Source organism: Amphibalanus amphitrite, unplaced genomic scaffold (genome assembly GCF_019059575.1).
Source record: "Amphibalanus amphitrite isolate SeventyFive unplaced genomic scaffold, NRLGWU_Aamphi_draft 001106F_arrow, whole genome shotgun sequence".
Lineage (NCBI taxonomy): Eukaryota > Metazoa > Arthropoda > Thecostraca > Balanomorpha > Balanidae > Amphibalanus > Amphibalanus amphitrite.
The window spans coordinates 595-21,377 of record NW_024882600.1 but is presented as its reverse complement, the minus strand read 5'-3'; the positions used below and the strand labels follow the sequence as shown (position 1 = coordinate 21,377).

The following is a 20,783-nucleotide window of genomic DNA, read 5'->3' as shown; positions in this document are numbered from 1 at the left end:
CTAACTCAATCTTACCTGCTAACCTTCAACTTGCCAAAAGTTAGACTTATAGCTCACATTGCCAAGCTGCATCCAGAGAAACAGTCAACTGAGGAACTGGCTCATTGGGTGGCTGGTGTGAGTCTGTGCATTTAAAGTGTTTCTTCTCTGAAGCTGCTCTGCACTGCTGTATGTCATGTTAGATGCTCAAAAAATGTGGGAAATGATTACTAAGCTACTTTAGTGCTTTGTTAATGCTCGAGACATGAACAAGTACAGATCCTGCAGGGTTCAGCTATGAGTTAGGTACTGAGTATGTTATGTGAATGTGCTGTTCCCTGTTTGACCGTAAGTATACAAACAAGCACAGGGTCACAGTTATATTCAATCTCCACATAAACATACAACAAAAACAGCCATATAGCCTAACTCCGAACACACCACAGATAACTTAAGCCTTTGTAGGCACAAAAATGTTTTGATTAACAGGACAGGTTTACAATATATCCTCTGTCCTTGGGGGATCTTGCTGCCAAGTTGAGGTATGATGACTGAACTTCAGGATTGATCAACCTTTTCTTAGCCACTGCTTATATACGAGAAAGACCAAATGCTTGTTTGTTTTGATTTACAGGACATGTATACAATATATCCTCTGTCCTTGGGGAATCTTGCTGCCAAGTTGAGGTACGATGACTGAACTTCAGGATTGATCAACCTTTTCTTAGCCACTGCTTATAAACGAGAAAGACCAAATTGAAATGCTTGTTTGTAAACTGCGTTGAAAATTTAATGATCCACCTTCAATTCTGACATGAAGGCACAAATGAAATGGTTCCCTCTCCTTTTGGAATACACAAAGCAAAATATTTAATAAATTTTAGTGGATGGACAAGAGCAATTAGCATATCTTTCCATCAAGTTAACTTCTGGCACTGTTGATGAATTACACTGACGCTTATTCGCTTCATATTTTGTAACAAACGCGCTAAAACTGCAACATAACAGCACTATATGCTTCTTGACAAAATGCAATAGTATTAAAAATTTAGCCCTGATTGCATTCATTCTTGGTGACAACGTAATTACAAAATATTTTGTATCAACTATTAAATTCCGGCCGAAAACAGTGCACGGTTTAAAAAAGAATCATTCCAATGACGGTCCATTCTTGCGGTCCTGAAATCGCCACTATTTCCGGCCTCTCCAACGCAACTCGTTGTCCAGACGTAAATATGCCATTTCGCCTTTTCTTAGCCTCTGCTTGTAGTTCCTCCGTAGCCGCACACTTTGAAACGCACGAAGTCTGTGCAGCTCTTTGCCCATTAGCAGCTCACAAAGATGCGATGGCCCAGTGTACTCCAAGAGGCTAGGTTCAAAGCACCATTTCGAACGATTTCATATTCAGACCGTTCGTTTCGCGATTCAGATCACGGGTATTCGGCAGGTGAGGCAGCCGACGGCGGCCATCTTTAGTCTCTGACTGAGTGAGGGCGGCGAGGGCGGCTCGGCGGCCGGCGGCGGCTGCCAGGGCGGCGGCGAGACGGGCGGCTCGGGCGGCGGCGGCGACTCGGCCGGCGCGTCAGAGTCGGAGCCGCCCGTGCCGGCGTCGGTCACCTGCTGCAGACGGGGGACCCAGGTCAGGGTCAGGCTACATCGCTGTCTCACACCCAATCTCGTTTCTGAATCGTAAACCAATAGGGAACTCTTCTACAAAATGGATCTATTGACAAAACGACTCCATTTTGCACTTCTATAACTGGTCACCTCAGCGATGCCCTTATCTCAGGTGACCGACTTCTTGCTGGGACAGAAATTTATCGACCCATGCCCCCGACCTCTCCCGGTTTTTCGACTCACCTCGAGCTGCATCTGCTCCTGCACAACCCCGGTGTCGGTTCGCTCGTCCACCGGCAGCAGCTGGCTGACCTGTCGGACTAGCTCATCGGCCCGGCGCGCCCAGTCGACACTCCTGCCGCGGCCGCCGTGGCAGCCCACACCTACAGAGGGGTCACTCAGTCACAGACGGTCACACAGGCGGACAGCCACCATGCCCGGCGTCACCAATTCACAATATCCATGTCTAACTCACGGGCATTCCCCTCACCGAAAGCTCGGTCTCAATAGCCGGCGAAGAATCCCAGGCCTCTCTAGCCTCGCCCAAACGCTGATCTCCCTAGCCTGTATTTAACCCCCGCCTCCGGTCTCACTAACCTGCGAAGTCCACATAGACGAGTTGTGAGAAGACTAGCGCCAGCGATCCGGCAGGAGGCCACGGCATCTTTTCCAGCAGGACGGGCACCAGTTTGAGCTGCAGGAGGTCGGCCAGGTGCGCCTCGCGCAGACACAGCTGTGACTGCAGGTACTGCTGGCTCAGACAGGCCACAAACACCTGCGAGAACACCAGCCAGCCGGTCAGCTGCGGGAGTTTCTGCCTTCGGGGGCAAGTGAATGCGTCGTTCGCAATTTATTTGTACACAGCGTCGCAAATTCTTCATTTTATGACGTATCGTCTTCTACATATAAAATCTTATCATTATCACCCTGGCTCGCACGGGATTGCTCCAATGCCCATCGGGATTCGTCGCATTCGGTAAGTGCCGTGAGGTCGCGGCTAGTCGACCTAACACAGTCACAGTCCACTGGTCACAGTCGCAGTCTCAGTCATCCTGCTCACCTTGGCGCCGCTGATACCCTGGTAGATTTTCTCGTAGAGCAGGTCGCCCCCGCCCATCTGTCCGACATCCATCCAGCAGCGGAGGCCGGTGCTCTCGAGCCGTCCGCGCAGCCGCACCGCCTCCTCCTGGTGGTCCCACTGGTAGCTGATAAACACTGGCGCTGGGCTCTCCGGCTCTGCGGCGCGGGCAGTGGGCCGGTCAGTGGGTAGCTGGGAAGACGGAATGCATGGAGTTGGATGCACATCCAAAAGGGATAGTCAAAGTATGGTGGAATGTGTATGGTAAGACAGCCATTTCACATTAACGGGCTTTGATCGAAGTCTCCCTCCTCATGGTGAATAAAATGTTTCAATGAGTGTCAGATGGAGTGCTTACTCCAGAAAGGAACTGGCACTCACTGCTCTTTTAGCGGCTAGAAGCCAACCGTATCTACTCACTGGAGACGTTCCTCAGCACGGCGCAGATGTCGTCTCTGGCCAGACTATCCAGCACAGCACAGAGCATGTCCAAGCTGAAGCCGTTGTTGCCCGAGATCTGCATCCAGTCGGTGATGAGCGCTAGGCCCGGGTCCAGACAGTCGTCAAACTCGGATATCTTGTGCTCACGGTATCCTGCCGGTGGAATGCCCTTAAGACAAATTTGAGTGCCGGTAATGGGTACCGGGCTGAAGGAAACGAAGCCTCGACTTTCCGCCGCTAGAAATCGCACCATTTTACAAGGAATTTGCAAGACGAATACGTTGAAACAATACGTTTTAGCGTGTTTTCTCCCATGCAATACATAGTGACCTTAACATACTGATCTTCTCAGCTCCCTGTATTGGACATCCAACAGAATATGTACGATTCCAGCATCCCTGCTAGTGTTCCTCCCAACCCGTCCGCCTCAGAACCCAGCTGACCGATTTTCTTGGCGACTGCCATCCAGTCTGATCCGGGTCCTCCGGCGTTGAGCAGTTTGGCGGCCTGTTTGACCCACTGAGGCGCAGAGGCCGAGCTGAGACTCTCGTGGCGACTTAGGTAGCGGGCGGGAAGCACAGGTGCCAGGCTGACTTCTGAGGGAACATCAGGGCGGGGATCAGCTGGGACTGATTCAGATTCAGATTTAGATTTTATTGGACCCCATTGGGGTGACAGTCTAAAGGTGTGATGAGTATGGGACATGGTTCGGACAACCTGACATGGCCATTTGCGTCACTTGAAGCAAGCAATGCCACGAGTAGCTACTGCCTCATGTAGTTCGTAACGTATTTCACGTTGAACCTTTTGCCACTTCATCAAGAAAGAATGGATATGGCGGTTCTCAATCTGCCACTTTCCTCATCTGCCCCGTCCACTGACCGGTCGTCCGGTCGGGCTGGCGGCGCTCGAAGCAGCGCTTCACGTGCTCCACGGACACCCGTCGGAAGTCGCAGTAGACGGTGTCTCCGGAGAGGCACTGGTTCAGCGGCAGCGTGTGCAGACACTCGGGGGCCGGGCAGTCGGCGCGCCGGTGGACGGTGCACGGACGGCCGCACGGACACTCGACGGTAAACTGCCACTGCAGACGGCGGCACAGTGCCGCGCGCACCTCGGCTAATGTGGAGTCCAGTCGGCGATGTATCTGGAACGGGACAATGGTGAATGCTACAGATATCGTGTCGACGAAAGTCGGTATATATGCTAAAACTGTCTACATGGTATTGCTATTTTGTATTAGCAAGAAACCATGGCGTTCCACGTTATCATTTCAAGCAAAGCCGACCTCCGTGATTCTGTCAAGTGACTGGCCTTCTTGACCAAATTCTATGACTGATATTTGCGACTGCCTTCCGTTAATTAGAGACCACGTCTCGTGACTGACCTGCAGACAGACGTCGGGGCTGGGTCCCCACGTGGGGCCGAGTCCCCGGTGGGTTCGTACTGACCTGGAGACAGGCGTCGGGGCTGGGTCCCCCGGTGGGTCCGCAGTCCGGCAGGGTGGGGTACGACTCCAGTCCGTCCTCCATCAGCACAGATATCCGCGCCACCGTCACCTGCAGGACAACATACGTGTTTTATACGATCAGCCGCCAGCTGACAGCTGACTTTACCAGCGATAGCCGGTTTCATTGAAACTTCCAGCTGCCGCATACACAATGCACGCCAACAGCTCCTCCTAAAGACACTGCTAACCTATCCTAAATCTTCACTGAACTCCATACTGAAATCTTTGGGTACCTACTCGAATATCGGTACGAACGAATTACGATGTTGTCGCTATTCGGACCAAGGACGGGACTGCTGGATCCAATGGTGGGTTTGGTCTCCTCTCACGTGTATTCTGGCCTGGTGCAGCTGTGCCACGGTCAGCAGCAACTATGAACCCTTCACGAAGAGTGGACGGTCGCTCGTTGATGGAGGGTGGATGGCTGCTTAGTGGACGAAGAGAGAACGGTTGTTCAGTGGACAAAGAGCGGACGGTTTCTCGGTGAACGGAGAGAGGACGGTTCCTCAGTGGGCGAAGATAGGACGGTTTCTCAGTTTCCAAAGAGCGGATGGCTGCTCACCTGTATTCTGGCCAGGTGGAGCGGCGCCGCGGTCAGCAGCAGCTCGTGCGAGCCGTCCACGAAGAGCCGCGCCCGGCCGTAGGACACGTGTGGCGCCCGGTGGGAGCTCTCCTGGGTCCAGACGGCCAGCCGTACCACCAGCTGACTCACCAGACTCGCTAGACAGTAGAGGGTGAAGTTAGCATAGTTTGGTACGGCTCATTGTGGTTCGGCCATGCCTCATCGATGAATGATTCTTGAATTCAGTTGATGACGGGAAACTATTCAGTCATAATCGTTTGATGAGGTCATCGATGCAAATTATCGATTAATATAGGACAATCGTGGTGGAGGTCTGCGCTCAGCACTAGAGGTCACATCTCAATTTAAGGTCATTTCTCACCGGTGAGGAAGCCGCAGAAGTCGATGAAGAGGGTCAGCGAGTCAGAGGGTGACCGAGGGGTCTCCTCTGAGCTCCTCGCCTGAGGGGAGATGAGGCTGGGCAGCAGCAGCAGCTCGGGAAGAGGCACGCTCTCCGCCAGGTCTGGGAACAGAGGTCAGAGGTCAGGTGGTAAGTCAGAGTCAGGTCATATCTCGAAGTGATGTGAATATCGGATATTATCCGATGGAAGATAAATTTGCAAAATGGACGTATCAGCTCACAACCGGCCACGTCGGTATCCCACTTCCCAGTGACTAACCGTAGAGTGGCGGCGGCGGCGCCAGCGGGCAGACCAGCCCCAGTCGGCGCAGGACGCCCAATGTGATGGCACTGTTGGTCAACTGGTCCCAGTGTCGACTCAGCAAGGCCGCTTCCACCACCCCCTCGGACTCCAGACGCCGCCAGCCGCTGGGCGCCGACTGTCAGTAACAATGAGTCGGTAAGATCACACCGGATTGTAACAGTGTCGTTCGACTTGATGGTGATGTTAGGGGTCAGGCTGGTCTAGTGGTGGCAACAGTGGGTTAGACGAGGGCTGTCTGCGATGGTTCTTTGGGATGGCTTCCATAAGTCCAGGCTCTTTTGACTAGCTTTTTCCATCTATGAGCCCAGTAGTGACAGGAAATATGCAACAGACGCAACTGATGCAAGATAGTTATATGGGTAATGAGTGGCTCCGACTACATAGTAGCTCCAATTATATATGTTGAACTCATTTACGAATGCTAGTAGTGAAGCGTGCTCACCTGGTAGTATTTCCGTTTGGCGTTGATGACGTCAGCGAAGAGCTGAACGAGCCACTGGGGCGAGAGGAGCACCAGCCGGTGCGGGCCGTCTCCGTGCAGCAGCAGACTGCCCTGGTCGTGGTGGAAGCGCAGGAAGGTCGTCAGCTCCTCACCGGCCACGTCGTGCTCCGCCGCCATCGTCTCCATCTGGGGGAAGGGGCGTGGGGCAGTGAGAGGTATGTCCCGCGCCCCGCTGGGGGGGGGGGCAGAATCTGCCCCCTCCCGTTTTTCGCCAATAAATTCTAAACGCGTTACGCCAGTGACGTCAAACTTTCGATACCTTATCATACATCAATTTGACACGTTCCCTGAAAATTTGAGCGAAATCCGTCGGAAATTTTTTGAGAAATTGACGTTTTAGTGACGTCATGTTCGCCATTTTCGCCTCAAAAACGGCAAAATTTCAAACGCCGCTAACATCTTCATTTTGAAAGGAATCAAGACGTAACAAAAAAGGTTATACGTGATTCTACTTTGTCTATCAAATGGCTATCTCGGTTTTTTGAAAATTTTGGATTTTGGCCCAATTTTTTTTTTCTCAAAAAATTGACTTTTTTGGGAAAATAATTATAAAATCCAAAATTTTGAGTGCATCGAAAAAACCGGAATATATGTCAGAAAGTGGTCTATGTGCACCAACATACCAATTTTTAGAAGAATCGGTTCAAAAATGTTGGAGTTATTCAAAATTGTATGACGTCACGACACACAAAAATTTTGAAAAATGATTTTTTGGAAGTTCTAGACCTCGTACAGAAACAAAAATAGCACCATTCGATTCGCCGTGAAAAACTGCATCAGATAGACACCTTTTTAGGCCTTAACAACCAACTTCAAAATTTGACCTCACTTGACCTGACCTTGACCTGACCTCGACCTGAGATTCATCCAGAGGTGGTCCATATCACTTATTGAGTGTGCCGATTGATTCTATGAGTAAAATGACCCATAAAACATGTGTCGCACATGCCCTTTTCTATATTTTGTTTTTGGTGACCTGACCTGACCTTGACCTTGACCTTTGAATGACATTGTATGCAACGAATATTGTCTTGGTAGTCTAAGAACACGTTTTGGGCAATCAGTCTCAGTCCATTCTTCGGCAACTACGGTGCAAGGCCGATACTGTAGAAACTTGCATTTTGTACCCTTGACCTGACCTTGACCTGACCTCTGACTTACTTAAGCAAAAAAAAATTGGGCTCTTAAGATCCGCCTTGTTGAGAGCTTTCGATTGCCGTTTTCGCCGTCTTTCTACGACTCTCTCTCTCTCTCTCTCTCTCTCTCTCTCTCTCTCTCTCTCTCTCTCTCTCTCTCTCTCTCTCTCTCTCTCTCTCTCTCTCTCTCTCTCTCTCTCTCTCTCTCTCTCTCTCTCTCTCTCTCTTTCACTCTCTCTCTCCCTCTCTCCTTCTCTCCCTCTCCACCCTCTCACCTCTGGCCATGTAGCCACCACCAGCCCGGATCGCACCCTCCTGGCCACCTCCTCTTCGAGCCGCAGCCACCGTACGGGCACCTTCTCACCCATATACGCCTGGCTCAGAGTCAGCTGCCCGAGACAGCCTCTGAGGGCGTTCAGGGCCGCCGCGTCCCCCGATATTGGCACGGTTAACACCTGGCTGTGAACGTGCCGGCCGCTGAGCCGGCCCTCCAGGGCCTGACGGATGAGCTGACGGCTCTGCTGCAGCTGCGGGGAGATGGGAGGAGTTGGCGTCACGGGGAGTGGCAGGCTCTCATAGTGCAAACTGTAATGCGTTCATATCGAAAATTATCATATGAACGCATTACAGTTTGCACTATGAGATGTGGAGGAGAGTGTTGCAACCATGAAATCGTTTATTTGCCCTTCTCCCATACTGCCTAGTTTCACTAAACCGATAAGCCAAGACCCTAAGCAACCTCATTCTCCGTGCAGCAAACGACCAACAACGGATGTTTTGTGTAATTCTCCGTTGCGCCTCCCGTACCCACCTCCGTCTCTGTGGGCGGCGGCCGGTCGTCCTGTGTGCTCCACACACCCACCAGTAGCACGGGCGGCGCCAGGGTGCCCGTGCCGAGCCCCTCGCCAGCTGAGCCCGGTGTGGCAGCTGTGTGCACCAGTTGCAGCCAGTCGAGCAGCTGGTCCAGACGAGTGCGGCCCTCCACCGGAGTCTCGCTAGCCTGTGCAGTGCGCGAACGGCAGTCAGGGGAGGTCAGGTCAGGGTTCGGTGACATTTGTTAACCCTCGCCCGCACAATGGGGGGGGGGGGTGGTTGCCACCCCCCCAGGCAGTCTTTCTGCTCTGCACTCAACATTTTTAGAGCTAGAAGGCTGATTTTTTGTATAGCTGCTCGACTATCCTTTCTTGACGTTCACTGAAAATTTCAAGTTTCTGTGATTTTTGGTTTCGGAGATATGACCTTGTTTTTCAGGTCATGTCATGACCCAAATGGCCAATTCTCAACATCTTGCGTTTGCCATGGGCCTTGTGAGCTTTTGACACCCTGATTTCGGCCTTTTTTGCCAGTCTTACCTCCCACCTATCATGGAACATGTTGTTCGACGATGTACAGGGGTCAAGGTCAGGGTCAAGGTCAACCTAGGTCATCTAAGATAATTGCGTTTTAGGCAAGCTGAATTTACTTTTTGTGAAGTTTTTTGACTGCATTTTTGGTAAAAGCTTCTCAGATCATGATTTTATGTGATATGGACCCAAAAACAATCGGTGCACACATCAGTATACACACAGACACACACAGACATACAAACACATATTTGTTTATTTATTGGCATAGCGTCCACAGGCAAAGCCCCACTTACGGATGCAGTCGCACACTGACAATAACAACCACTCACACACACTGGATGGAAATAAATATGAATGATAACACTGATCAAAATCCAAATAAATTAACAAGATGGCAAGAGCCTAAAAGTAAACCGACAGGCAACAGCCTAAGAATATAGAAGACATGAGCAAAAGCCTAAGAGAATATACAAGTATAGGCACCTGGCTAATGAGCGAGGCTAAAAGTATACTGACATGAGAAATCCCCTAAAAGTAAACAGCACAGGCAATAGCCTGAAATCCTAAAAGAGTGTAGGTATAAGCAAGAATGACAGTGGATGAAATAAAAAGACAAAAAAGACGAAAAATGAGCGTAGACAATGACAATGAGAATAAAACCGGTAACGGCTAGTTGCTACATGAGGAGCTACATCAGTGACCTTAGGCTAAGTATGTTCCCTGGTCGTCAGCAAATTTGGCTATCTCCGACCTTAGCCTGCAGCTAGGCATAAAGAAATCGGCGTCGGGGCTGCTGTGGACAAGCGAGTTCACGTGCTGGGGAAGACGAATCAGAAATCCTCGCTTCACAGTGTCCACTCTTCCGCGCGGCACATGAAAGAGCTCGGGACGGCGCGTGCGACGGCCGGGTGCCGATAGAGAAAACATGGCCAAGATGTCGGGACAGTCCAAGCGACCACTGAACACGGAGCGCATGTAGTTGATGTCACACTGTGTGAATCGTGACCTCACTGATTCGCAGCCGAACAGTTTAAGCAGCGATGCATAGTCGAGTGAAGGGCACCTCGCCTGTGTCCGGGCGCCCAGCCACATGAGAAAACGGTGCTGTAGTCGCTCTAATCGGCGCAGGTGGGTGACAGCGGCACCCGACCAGATAACACAGCCGTATTCCATTACGGAACGCACGTGAGCCTTGTAGGCGGTGAGGGCTGCGACACAGTCGAACTGCGCTCGATGCACCCGTGTCGAGACCTGCATGCTCCTCATCAGCAAGCCCAGCATGCGGTTCGACTTCGAGACTATAGCATCAACATGGTCTGCGAAGTTAAGCTTGCTATCTAAGATGATGCCAAGGTCACGCACGTTAACACACCTCTCGAGCTGGTGACCGTCGAGCGCGTATGAAGCGACATGAGGTGATGAGCGCATAGTGAAGGTGATGGTCTTGCACTTGGCCGGGTTGAGCTTCAGGTGCCAGGTCCTTGACCACCGGCTGAGACGGTCCAAGTCAGCCTGAAGGGCGTGGGCATCCTCAGGAGAGGATACACGGTGAAAAAATTTGACGTCGTCAGCGTATGACAAGCAAGATGACCCGATGTGTTTAGGGAGGTCAGCGACAAAGCAGGTGAAGAGCAGGGGGCCCAAGATGCTGCCCTCCGGCACTCCGGAGATGACCGGAGTCCAGTCAGAGTGTTTTCCATCCAGCACTACACGCTGGGACCGCTGGCTAAGGTAAGACTCAACCCAGCCAAGTGCAAGACCCGATATGTTAAAAGAGTGCTCCAGCTTGTGTAAAAGCAGCTTGTGGCTTACACTGGTAAAAGCTGACGAGTAATCTGTGTAGATAGCGTCCGTTTGCGATCCCTTTGTCAGTGAGGTCCAGCAGTGTTCCAAGAAACAGGTAAGGTTGCTCATGCAAGAGCGTTTTGGAAGAAATCCGTGCTGGGAAGGAGGCAGTGCAGGAAGACATGCACGGAGCAGGTCCTCGCACACTACCTTCTCCAGAATTTTTGAGCAGAGTGATAATAAAGATACCGGTCTGTAGTTAGATGGAAGCTTTTTAGAGCCCTTTTTGAAGACGGGAATGATGTTGGCCCGCTTCCATGACGATGGGAACACTCCGGACCGCACCGACAATCGACATATGATGTCGAGAGGGATCGCAATCTCCTCAGCACACTCGTGAATAATTCGTGCACTGAGGCCGTCAGCGCCGCAGGCCTTGTGAGGGCTGAGCTCACGCAGGAGCTGTGCCACTCGACCACAGGGTACGGTGAACGTGGACAGGCCTGGGGCGTCGAGAACAGGGGCGGCTGGTAAGTCGCCGACGTAGGGCGCGCTGAACTTCTCTGAGAAGCACTGGTTGAAACAGTTAGCTCTAGCAGACGCCTCTGTCACCAGCCTACCAGCATACTCTAAGACAGGAGATACGTGGTTATTTGACTTCAGGGACTTGATAAAAGTCCAATATCGCTTGGGATTATCCTTAAAATCACGGACGAGGCCCAACAAATACGCTCTATATCCGGCATCAGCCTGACGTTTAAACTCAGCTTTGGCTCTAGCATGCTGCTCTACATTCGCAGCGCAGGGGTCCGCCTTCTTACGCCTGTGGGCCCGTTCCTTCTCCCGTAGGAGATCCCTGATAGTGCGATCGAACCATGGTGGGTATTTCTGGCGCAGCTCTATGATAGGCACATAGTCACTAACAGCGGCGAATACGGCATCATAGAAAAACTCTACTGCACCGTTGACGTCCATAGCCTCGAGCACAGTCCAGGGCACCGCGCGCAAGGCGTGACGCAGGCCGGCGAAGTCAGCGCGCTTATAGTTGTAGACCCTGGTTCTGGATGCTCGGGGCGTGGGGCCGGTGTCGATTCTGAGACGCGTCTCGACCACACGATGATCGGAGGCGAACAGCTGGTCCCGCACCTCCGACGTCACAGTGCCTCCTGATGACACCGCCAGGTCGAGGACGTTGACGCCTCTCGTTGCCGCCGTCACCGACTGAACCGCGCCACACTCCGCGAGGGCGTCGATGAAGGTGGTGGCTCGTGCAGTGCGTCTCCTCAGTTCGGCCTCTCTGTCGCCCGACCACTGGATCTCTGGCAGGTTAAAGTCTCCCACCAGGAGGAACGGGCGGCCGGTCCTGTGGAGCCCGCGCAGGAGGTCCGCCACAGCCTCCATCTCTCGGTCAGCGTCTGGAGCGCGGTAACAGGTGGCCAGAAATGCAGAGCGCGTCGTACCCAGCTGCACCACCAGCGCCTCGCAGTCATATATTATACATATAATTGACCTTGACCTAACTTGACCTGAAATGACCTCAGCAGCAAAATTCTGGTCGGGTAGTGTGACTAAGAGGTTCTAGCTGGCTTGGCACCAGAAAACAGCATCGTCATCGGTATTTGATAAGAAGCGCACTTGATATCCAACGGTGACCCAAAACAGCAACATTTTTTAGTTTGACCTGACCTGGAAGGTCAATGACTGACCTGAGAAGGTAAAACTGGGTATCATTGGATTCGTCTCTTCCCAAAGAATCTTTGGTCTTTACTGCTAAGCTCTATCTCCAACAGGAACGAAATGGCGCGGGGGGTGGTGGCAACCACCCCCCCCCCCCCATGTGCGTTCTAGGATGGGAAAATGGCATGTGCGGGCGAGGGTTAATGTCAAGCAGTCCAATGATGACGTTTCGTGAAAAATCAATGCTTGTCCAGGTAAATATAGACAGACATAAACCATGATTAATTTTTGTAACCTCTTCAATGCGTTTTTAATTAACAATTAATCGTAATGGATGGCATTAACAGGCAAGGCCGAACTTAAGTTACTTAGTCTATGCTATAAAGCATTGATTGGATTAGCGTTGATCGTTGCGGCTGCAGTTAAGTGAGCACGTACCCGCATCTGCTGTGTCCCAGGCTTGCAGCCTATTTGTACTCGGCCCTGCACTGACCTATCCCCGTGGCTTTCCGTGACATATCCTGTGTACCATACGTCTCTGACCTGTCCCTGTGCCTCGCCCTGACGGTTCTGACCTCTGTGTCCAGCTTATGCATATTCCTGCGCCCCGCTTTACATCTCTCACCGGATCTCTCTTTGATCTATTCCGTGTCCCGTCCTGACCTATCCCCATACCCCACCCTGACCTGTCCTGATGCCCCAATCCCCATCCTAACTTATCCCTTGCTCTCACCTGACCCTTCGCCCAGGTGGTAATGGTAGCCGGTCCATCCAGCGGCTGAGAGGCATCAAACACCAGCAGGTAGACGCCTCTGTAGCCCAGCAGGGGGAGGAGCACGGCCTCGTACTCCGGGTCGCCGCTCCAGTCCCACACACTCACCGTCACCTGTTAAATGTAGGCATGTCGATGTCACCTGTCAGATACAGCGACTGGCACATTTCAGATACAATGGTTGCCAGTTGCCACCAATCTCACAATGACTGCTAGATAACGGTACAGGGCTGTCAGCTATCCCAATAAGGGCTGAATATGCTTAATTGGGGTGACTACTGCCTTATGCCATAGTGACCGCCAGCCCGCGCATTATAACTACATTAGTTGCAGGGAGCGCGTCCGTCCTTGGTCCGTCCCTTGACAAACGTCAGACACAGACACATCAACCCCTATGACACTCCAACGTTCTTAAGTGACTACTGCTCGTTCTCTATCGTCCCGTTCCGCCTCGTGTTGTCCCATCCCTTCCCTGTCCCGTCCCACCGACCTGCTGTTTCTGTCCCGGTTCGGGCGACTCGTTCCTCTCCTGGCTGTTGTCGGGAGATTCAGCCAGCATCTCCTCCACCAGCCTGACAATCTCCGGGGGCAGCTCCTTCAGTGCACCCTCGTCAGTTACCTGAACACATCAGAAAAAGTCACTTGACTCACTTCCGCTGCCTAGCTGCATCACTCGTTGCGGCCGAGAGTGTGGGCATACTGTACCGCAATACATGCATGTCATGCGGGACAGCCTACGAGTAGTTACAGACATAATGTCTCATGATATGCATTAGCTCCAATTTCGTATAGCCATTCTCGTCCAGTGACCAGACAGTCATTTCAGTATGAAATATTCAAATAGGTAATGAGCGTGCCGGAGTGACTGCTGCGTTATTTATGTGTCATTCTGAGTATCCGCGGGCGTGGCACCTTCTACCAAATCGATAACCTTGCATTAGACACCAGACAGTGACACTGACCTAAGGGACCACGCTAAGGGACATTCAATTAAAAACCAATCGAGCGATGTCCTTTGCTCAGCGGTCTAACTGACCTCGAAATCCTTCCTGGGCATGACCTTGTTGAGGCTGCTGCGGCTGAGGTTGACCCTGAACGTGCTGGAGAAGTGGCGCGACGATGAGCGGCTCTTCCGTTTGGCCATCTCCCGCGACTTTCGGTCCTTGAGCAGCTCTCTGACCACGTTCCGCGCGATGGCCGTCTGGTACTCTTCCTCAATTTCCTCCGGCTCTGAGAGAAGTGGAGGTAGAGACGTGATGTAAAGACGTGATGCGATAACGGGAAGAGGTGATACTAAAAAGTGAAAACGTGACGTTGAGAAATACGACGGTAACTGGCTTGCAACTGGCGACAGACAGTGTGACAGTGACTGACTGTACCTCATGGTCCAAGACAGCTAACCTCCAAGCTAAAGGCAGTGAATGGTCCTCTTCGTCAGATGTCAGCTAATTTCTCTGTGCGCGCGACCGGAAACCTTTCACTGGGATGACGGCGGCCCATGTGAAATTGATTTTGGCTGATGACATAAAAGTGACAGTAACCGATTCCAGACAGCCCCCTCTAACCTCTCTGGGCACTCGACCAGCGCCCGGTGCTGGGCCGGCGGCTGCCCACCGAGGCGCTGTCCGGTTGCCATGCCGACGGGTCGTCCACGGGAAATGTGAACAGATCCGAGCTGTCCAGACCGGCGGTCGGCGGTGGCTGGCTGACGGCAGAGCTGCCCAGCAGCAGGTGACGCAGCGTCGTCTTACCGGCCCTGGCGCAAGGAGGACAGTCGATCTGGGTCTTCATTCCACAGACAGAGTGAAATGAAGGCAGTCGATAGTGGTGCGACACAATAGTTGTACTAAAGACAAGGCTGTGCTGGCTACGATGTCATTGGGACGTTTTGTGGCTATCCAAGGTCGTAGTCGTCGGGTCATTACATTTAGATTACCTCGTTGCGCGGAATATTGCCTCGTTACACGGCATCATACCCATCGTTTGTCGTAAGAAGTGACCCCTTACCCGCAGTTCCCGATGATGAAGAGCCGACTACGGTACACCGGTACAGTGCCGGCCCTGCGCACCTGACGGTACAGGTCCCGCGCCGCCTGACCGCGGGCCAGAATCTCCAGAGGCGTCTCCTCTGGAACGGGTCGCAGGGCATAGGTCACGAACTGTTGGTGCTAGATCCTTGATAGCGCGACAAGATTTGCATCGGTGTGTCCCCTCTGGCAGATGTCACATATAACCTACACTGGCATAATAAACCTATATATCGTACTCCTCCACCAACACTGCTATCGACGTTTTGTTGGAGAGAGGTTACACGACGAATGCTATCCGTCACACGCCTTTGACTGGACCGACCGCACCGTGATCCCCAATGACCCACAATCCGATGGACAGACACGGAATGTTGTATTCCCGATAGGGGCAGACGCACGGTCAAGCGTCTACATTGGACGTTTCCGACCAGTTACCGCGCTGCGTCCCTGAAAACAGATATTGTTTGTGTCCCTGACAGACATGCAGCCTCCGGCAGGGATCCCCTGTCAAACGACCTTGACCGCGCTGTGCTCCTAACAGACAGACAGAAACGGGATGTTGTGCCCCGATCCCCACAGATAGACAGGGGCCAATATATCACACGCCTCTGACCACCGCACTGTGCCCCTGTCCCCTGACAATACAGACATGGCCGTGTCCCTGACAGACAGACCTGCCGTGCCGTGACCCCGACAGACAGACCCACCGTGGTGCCGTGTCAGCCGTAATCCCTCGGCACCACTCAAGGCCCGCGCCACACGTCACTCGACATATTCGCGTCACGCGTCACGCTGCGCGTCATTCGTGTAACCCCTGCTCAGGTTACACCGGCCGCGCCATGTTTTCACGTCACCGTGGTTTTCGCCATCGCATTCACTGAGTCGGACAGCCGACATGCATTACACCAGGTCTGTTCATACAGCCCTTCTTTCCTGAGGAAAGGTACACTCTCTAGTAAGATGGCTGTCAAACTATTCTCAATGCAACACAAATCCGTAGCGTTTTCATCAGTATATGTAATAACTACTACGCCGCACCCGATAACCCTTCCCCAGCATCTCATTATGCCTCCGATAACCTTATTTGGCCCCGGCATCTCACCATCTCCTGTGACCTGACTTGACCCATCATCTCACCATTTCTGGTGACCTGACCCCTGTCTCCATCTCACCACCCCCAGTGACCTGACCCTTGTCTCTCACCACCCCCCGTGACCTGCCCCCATCATCTCACCATCCCCGGTGACCTGGACCGACTGTGTGTTGCCATAGACGTCCACCAGGGCCCAGAGCGGCCTGTCCTCGCCGACGCCGGTGGCCAGCCGGGTGACCTGCTGGTGGTTGACCGAGACGTGTAGAACTCCGTCCAGTGTCAGCCAAAAGTGGATCCTGGGGATGCAGAAGGTGGATGGTGTTAGATGATTAGGGCAGGGGTGAGCGGAGCTGGTTAGACAGATTAGACCGGTAAATTTGCACACGTTACACACGTGAATGCACGTTTTGAACAGCTATTAGTGAGAATTCAGTGAACAGAGGTTCAGCAAATGTTGACTTCCCATACGCTATAAGTCAATTTCGCACTGAACGTTTATGTCTCGTTTAATAATACGTTTCCTGAAAGCTTACGCGACCACTTCCGTTTGTGGCTCCGATAAACGGTGGTCCGATGTAGGACTGACCAAATCAATCAAACGAATCGAACGGCCCCACATTGATGGGATCTTCGATTGGCCAATTAAATCTTTTTACTGGGGACGAAGACAGCCTCCTTGGGGACAGCCGTTGGCACGCCATCAGCTCGCCCTAAGTGGACGCCCGACTCCGCGCGCGACAGGGCAGCTGCTCTGTCCCGTCGCCCGGCCACCAACGACCACACAGTGATCAGGCCACATCTTGTAACACCTCCTGTTTCGTCACTACCCCGTATAACACACCCCGCTTTGTCACCCGTTCCTTTATCTGTCCCGTCTCGCTGAATGAAGGAAATGAGTGAATTTAAGTTTAGGAATGAGTATAGACCTCTTCCTTCATTTTATTTCGTCCCGTTGCTGACCCCGTCCCGTCACCTAAGCCGTCTTCCGTCCCAACTCTATCCCGTCTTATTTCTGTCGAATCACTCGCCCTGTCCCTCCCTGTCTCTCCCTCCCCCGCCCACTCACCTGGCGCCGTCACTGAGGTGCTGTTCGCGGATGGTGCGCACCCAGAACCCGGGCCGCCGGATTAAGTCGGGGAACGAGTAGCGCGGCAGGGAGGTCAGCGTGGCCGGGTCGTGCCAGGTGACCCCCAGTCGCAGCGCGCCGCTCCAGTCGGAGACCTGGCTCACTCTCAGGTGGTACTGCTCACCGCGTGCCATCGGAACCGAGCTGAGGGAGAATTCGGAGTCATCCAAACCAACCGACCGACACGTGCCAAAGGGAACTCATGATAGCGATAGGAATGATTGCCGAAAGTAACTAGAGACAAGATGCGTGATACCTTTATATTTATTTATTTATTTATTTATTTGACATCGTAGGCTCATTCCACAAAAATGGCTATTCCTGAACCAGGGTCGCAATATAAAATGATGGGTGTCGTGGGAAAAACATACGCACGCACGCACACAGACAGACATTCGTTCGCAGTCACTCTCTCACAAACGTGTCGTCATGAAGCATTGCTAACGGTCAGCCGCCTGTTGTCGCAACAAGTGCCGGCGCAACTCTGCCTTGAACGCGCGCAGGTTCAGGTCACACATCGCCGGTGGTAGGCTATTAAAAGCTGTCACGGCGGTAAAGAGGAATCGTCTCCTCCCGGACTCCGATTTGATTCTTGGCACATGTAGCATATCTGTCTGTCTTGTGGCTCGCTGATGTACGTCACGTCTATGCACTATTCTACTCGCGATTGACTCGGGCTGCGCAGTGACCAGCATACGTTTCAATAGGGTCAGCACATGATATGAGTACATGTTACGCGCGGACAGCCATCCCAGGTCACGCAGGACGTCACTAACATGATCAAACTTCCGACGCCCCGATATCACACGGGCTGAGAAATTCAGCAGCTTTTGCAGACGTGCGAGCTGAGTGGTATTGCAGGAGCCGTACACACTGATACAATAGCGGATGAGCGAAATGACTAGACTTTGGACTAGGGTGGTGAGCGTCGAATGTGGTAAAATATGTCTAGAGTGACTCAATCCGATTAAAATACCTGTGCAGCGCCGGACGACATCATCGGTATGGGCGGCAAACGACATACATTGGTCAAATACGACACCCAGATTCCGCACCGCGGGAGAGCCGGGGACAATGGCGCCCATAAAGTTGATGCTGACTGTTGGAAGCTGCCGGAGATTTTGACGAGTGCCGAGAACAATGAGCTGAGTTTTCTGAGCGTTGATTTTCATACCATTTTTGCCAAACCAGTTCGAGAGCAGTGACAAATTTCGTTCCATGGATCCGATCAGGGCGCCAATGTCTCCGGGCCTCCCGCCCACGAGAACCTGAGTGTCGTCCGCGTACTGCACGATGCTCGCGTCATCAACGAATAGCGACATATCATTAGCATAGATGCTGTACAAGAGCGGTCCGAGCGATGTCCCCTGATAGGTGCCGATCGGGTTCGGCAGCGCCGCCGACAGAGTTCGAGAGCCAGAGTGGCTCTCAGCTACCACCTGCTGCTGGTGGTCGGCCAAATAACTCTCAAACCAGCGCGTGTCGACATTGTACAGTTCGAGTTTACGTAAAAGTCCGGCGTGCGGTACGACGTCAAAGCATTTGGACAGATCTAAAAGACACAAAAGTGTGATTTCCTTACGGTCCATAGCCTCAAACACTCGGTCTGTAACATCTAAAAGTGCGGTGTCGGTAGAATGGTTCGTCCTAAAACCGTGCTGACTAGACGAGAATAAATGATGACAGGTGAAATGGTAAAAAGCTGCTCGTAAACGACGCGTTCAGTGATTTTGGCGATGGTGGGAAGGATTGATATGGGGCGGAAGTTGGTTACGTCTGTGGATTTGGGTGATTTCTGGATGGGATGGATCAAGGCTAATTTCCATGAGCTAGGGACGCTGTGACTGGTGATGCTGGAATTGACGATGTGGGTGATGACGGGATAGATGGAGCCAAAACACTGTTTGATAAAACGCATACATAGTCCGTCAGCGCCACACGATGTACTGCTGGCCATCCTACCAACGATACACGACAGTTGTTCCGGTGTAACGGGTGCCACCTGGAAACGGCCGGTGGAAACGCGCGGCAGCCGCACCGCCAGCTCGGGCCCCGCGGAGTCCACCTGTCGGGCCGTGGCGGTCCCAATACTGGCGAAGTACTGGTTAACTGCGTCCGTGTCAGCGTCCGGTGAAGGTTTGGTCGTCCGCTTCCCCGCGATGACCGGCCGGACACTGCGCCACAAGGAGCTCGGCCCGCTCTCCCGCACGCGCCGGTCGATCTCCTCTCGCGTGTCACGGCGGACGGCCGACCTAACCTGCCGGTTCAGTTCCTTATACAAGGCACGATCTGAGGCACGTAGCGCCGCCCGCCGCCGGGCCATTAGGTCCTTTGTGGCTTCCGTCACTGGGGGCGCCGTCGGGTTACGCACTCGGAACCGTCTGGCCGGGGCCAGACTGTCAATAATGGGCATAGTCACCGCGATAAAATAGTCCCACTGCTCGCCCGGGTCAGCACTGCGGTACACAGGGCTCCAGTCCACGGCCCACAGGCGGCGGCACGCCTCGGCGGTGTCCAGTTTGCGCCAGCTCCGTCCTGCCAGAGTGCACCGCTCCGGTCGGCGGCCCGGGGTCGGCACCACCGCACGGCACCAGTTGTGAGGACTGTAGTGACAGTGCAGCGTCCCGGCCCGCTCAACACCACGATTCGTTGCGATCACATCGATGGTGGAGCCTGATGACCGGAACGTAGCACCGTCGATATGCTGGTGCACTGCGTAGGCGGTAAACAGCTCTCGGAGTCTGGTAGCCGTAGCGCTGCCGCCGTCCGCGGTGTTGATATTAATATCGCCGGCTATGACGATCGGTCCGCTGTGGCGAGTGATGTGGTGCTGCAGCTGCTGCTCCAGTATGTCGAGGTCCGCGGTGACACGGACCTGTGTCTGCACCGGCGGCCGGTAGAGGGAGCAGATTACTACCTTCTGCGGGCCCGTGCCGATCTGGACCCACAGCGACTCTAGCCTGGAGTCCGCTGTGACTCGGTCAGGTCCGTCCAGCACGGTGGCCACCATCCCCTCCCTCACCAGAACGGCGACACCGCCGTAGCCCCTGCCGTCAGCTCGGTCTCTCCGCAGCAGCTGGTAGCCGGGAACCGGTAAAAGTCGATCGGGTGTGGCCGGCTTAAGCCACGTCTCACATAATACAATGAGGTCAAAATTGTGCTGCGCGATGTCGTCACGCAGTTCGAGCAGTTTTGGTTTCACCGACTGCACGTTAAGCTGGGCGATGTACAGCTGATCTGGCCGCTCTCCAGCTCTCCAGATCCGCCCGCCCCTGGAGCCGCGCCGCCGGCTGCGCACCCCTCGCCGGGTAGGCCTGGACGGGCCCCTGTCGGCGGCCGGCGGCCTGTCAGGGTCGGCGGCGGTCCCGCGCGGTAACGCCGGTCGCGGGGGAGCAGGGAGAGCCGCT

General features: G+C 53.3%; 1 protein-coding gene across 1 annotated transcript; it reads right to left on the bottom strand.

Moving 5' to 3' along the window:
• Nucleotides 1-1,231: 1,231 nt before the first annotated feature.
• Nucleotides 1,232-20,386, bottom strand: LOC122370172. The gene is made up of 23 exons (XM_043345534.1): nt 19,339-20,386; nt 18,639-18,928; nt 17,317-17,492; nt 16,392-16,546; nt 15,135-15,255; nt 14,693-14,883; nt 14,164-14,357; nt 13,618-13,746; nt 13,089-13,241; nt 8,359-8,547; nt 7,823-8,074; nt 6,352-6,537; nt 5,865-6,024; nt 5,567-5,707; nt 5,185-5,342; nt 4,564-4,671; nt 3,998-4,259; nt 3,559-3,711; nt 3,095-3,268; nt 2,657-2,832; nt 2,194-2,371; nt 1,840-1,979; nt 1,232-1,599 (listed from the first exon to the last, which is right to left on the bottom strand). Exons 1-23 carry the CDS (start codon nt 20,384-20,386, stop codon nt 1,405-1,407), a joined length of 4,929 nt encoding a protein of 1,642 aa, XP_043201469.1. The 3' UTR covers nt 1,232-1,404.
• Nucleotides 20,387-20,783: the final 397 nt, after the last annotated feature.

Bases quoted from the DNA above. Each gene is read 5' to 3' on its own strand.
- LOC122370172 (XM_043345534.1), bottom strand. From the start codon at position 20,386: ATGGTGGCCACCGTGCTGGACGGACCTGACCGAGTCACAGCGGACTCC. The intron at 5,708-5,864 runs GTTAGTCACTGG...CTCTGTTCCCAG, and splicing joins GCCGCCGCCGCCACTCTACG to ACCTGGCGGAGAGCGTGCCT. The intron at 4,672-5,184 runs GTGAGCAGCCAT...GTTGTCCTGCAG, and splicing joins TCCACCTGGCCAGAATACAG to GTGACGGTGGCGCGGATATC.